At 56.6% G+C, this 2390-nt stretch overlaps 1 protein-coding gene across 1 annotated transcript in view; it reads right to left on the bottom strand.

Moving 5' to 3' along the window:
• Nucleotides 1–2390, bottom strand: part of LGR6 (leucine-rich repeat containing G protein-coupled receptor 6) — a gene marked incomplete at both ends in the record, with an annotated part of 125197 nt that overhangs the window by 82620 nt on the left and 40187 nt on the right. The window contains one exon of the mRNA XM_008590488.1: nucleotides 153–224. Coding sequence (XP_008588710.1) covers nucleotides 153–224 — 72 coding nt within the window. The remainder of the gene's footprint in view (nucleotides 1–152; nucleotides 225–2390) is intronic.

Genomic DNA, 2390 nt, shown 5'->3' with positions numbered 1-2390 from the left:
CAACCAAAGCCAGAAGCGGCACGCTGTCTGGAACATGGAGTGAGAGAGGGGGGCCTGCAGAGAGACGGGAACGCTGAGGCAGGGGTGCCCTGGGCTGTGACTCAGGCCCCAGGAAGTTGGTGACTCCTCGGACCAGCCCTCTAATGACTCACAGAGACTGCAGGCTCGGTAGCTCCCACAGGGCCTCTGCGGGGATTCCTCCCAGCTGGTTGTTCTGCAGCATCCTATAAGGGGAAGAAAAAGGGCTTTTAGGACCCACACGGCATGTGCAGCTGGGGCAGGGGGCATACTCCTCCCTTGAACCCCCTGCCCCAAGCTAGACGCCCCCTCCTGCTTGCCCCAGCTTCAGAGCCGCAGAGAGAGTCCAGGCCCAGCCCCACCCCGGCCCTGACTCATGGGCGGGGAGTCAGAGGCTGTGGAGGTATTGGGGGGTGTACTGGAGCTGGAGGCCCAGTGTGGGGAGAGGGTATCTCAGAAGGGTTTCTAGGATGCGGCAGGGGTGGAGAGCGTGATGGACAGGAAGGAGAGAAGGCGTCTGGGAAGCAGTGAGGGCGGGAATTCAGGACAGTGGGGATTCTGTTCAAGTTTGGTCAACAAAGAAATGAGGATATGTAGGTGGGTTTTTCTCCCCAGGCCTCAGTTTCCCCGTCTACTCAGCTGACAGGCTAAAGGCTTCTTTGTGGAAGGAGAGGATGTAGATGAGGGTAAGGCCACCCCTCGGGTGTCAGAGCTTCAGGAAAATATGTTTTTTGGAGTCTTTGTCTATAGAAACCACTTGAAGCACCCCAGATCAGCGCATCGGCACTATTCTGATGGCCCATTCTCACATGATCCCACAAAGAAATAGCATGCCAGCCAGTGGAAATGATCCACTCGCTCGGCTGCCCTCCGGCCATGGGTCACCAGGACAATCCCATAGGCAGGAATCCTGGAGCTCCTCAGGGCACCTGGAAAAACCCATGTGCTGAGTAAAGGGTGAGAGCACGCAGAAGGGCAGCGATAGGGGCCTGGGGCAGTTCTCCAGGTGGCACTGCTGACCTCAGCTGACCCCAGGCATCCAAAGGACCTTAGAAAATTTTGAGGAAGGCACTCTAAAGTGCAGGCAGTCCCCTGAGGCACAGGGCCGTGAGCAAGGGTCCTGCTCACGTGAACAAGGTGAAGAAGTGGGAGGGAGGCCCTTGGGTTGCTGTGTGGACGCTCTTTCCCTCTAGGCCTGTACAGGAGATGAGGAGGACACACAGGGAGGTCAGGGAAGACCTGGAAAGCAGAAAGGAAGCCGCCGACTGCCCCGGGAGGAGTGACTGGCCCTCCTGAGGCTGCCCACGAAGCGCCCGTCCTGGGACGAGCAGTGGATATTCATAGGCCTGCCCGGCCAGGGAGCAGGAGGTGTGAGCGCCTACTGTGTGCCTGCGATGTCGTCCACACTGAGAGATTCCGTCCTCCCCTTCTCGTGTGTTATCAATCCATCTTTCAGAGGGGGAGGCTAAGGCTCAGAGAGGATAAGCATCCTGCCTGAGACCACTCAGGTAACACCACACTGCAGGAAAAGTGGCTCCTTTCCTAACCGTTACGTTTACTAACCGTGACAGCTTATGTGCCAGGCCCTGGTCTTAGAACTTTACTCAGAGGAATTATTACTATCCTCATTTTGTGGCCATACAACTGCTAAGTGACAGAGCTGGGTCTTTTGAACCCAAAGTCTGGGCACCTACCCAACACACTACATGGCATCCGTCATAATGGTGGGACACGGTAAGGGCTGGAAAACACCGAGGGGTAAGACAATGGGCCTGAGCAGTTATCCATGCCTCCTACGTGACTGTGCCGGTCACATCACACCCATTGTCCCTCTTAAGCTCCTTTATGGATGTATGGGAAGCCCACATATGAACCAAACTGCAGCCCCACAAGAACAAAAGAATGCTGGGCTCGCTGTGAGCACCCAGTGGGGACTGAGAGTGCTGCTCACGGAGGCAAAGCTGAGGAAGGGAGAAGAACAAAGACAGACTCTGGTGACCCCTGGGACTGGGGTCCTCCCTGCCACCCCGGGGGTGAGGAGGAAGAGCCAGGCTGCAGGAAGGGGCAGAGCCTGGGGTTCTGAGCAGCTGGAGGGCAGGGCCCCTTTCTGTGCTCACTCTGTGATCCTGAAGGGCTCTTGTCCTCCACTGGCCCCCCCAATCCAGGCTCCACACAGCACTGTAGGGACCTTTCCAATTACAGAGTTTTGCTTAGGGGTGGAATTTAAACCTGCGCCTCTTGGACTTCCTTAAAGTGTGATGGTCACATGCACAGGCTCTGAAGTCAGACAGCCCTGGATCTGCATCCTAAGCTCTGTCTCTTTCCAGCTGTGCTACTCGTAGTGTGCAAGGTACTGAAACTCTGCAGTCCTT

The sequence above is a fragment of the Galeopterus variegatus genome, unplaced genomic scaffold, assembly GCF_000696425.1.
Source record: "Galeopterus variegatus unplaced genomic scaffold, G_variegatus-3.0.2 Scaffold6152, whole genome shotgun sequence".
Taxonomy (NCBI): Eukaryota; Metazoa; Chordata; class Mammalia; order Dermoptera; family Cynocephalidae; genus Galeopterus; species Galeopterus variegatus.
The sequence above is the reverse complement of the archived record's forward strand: the minus strand, read 5'-3'. Positions and strand labels throughout refer to the sequence as shown.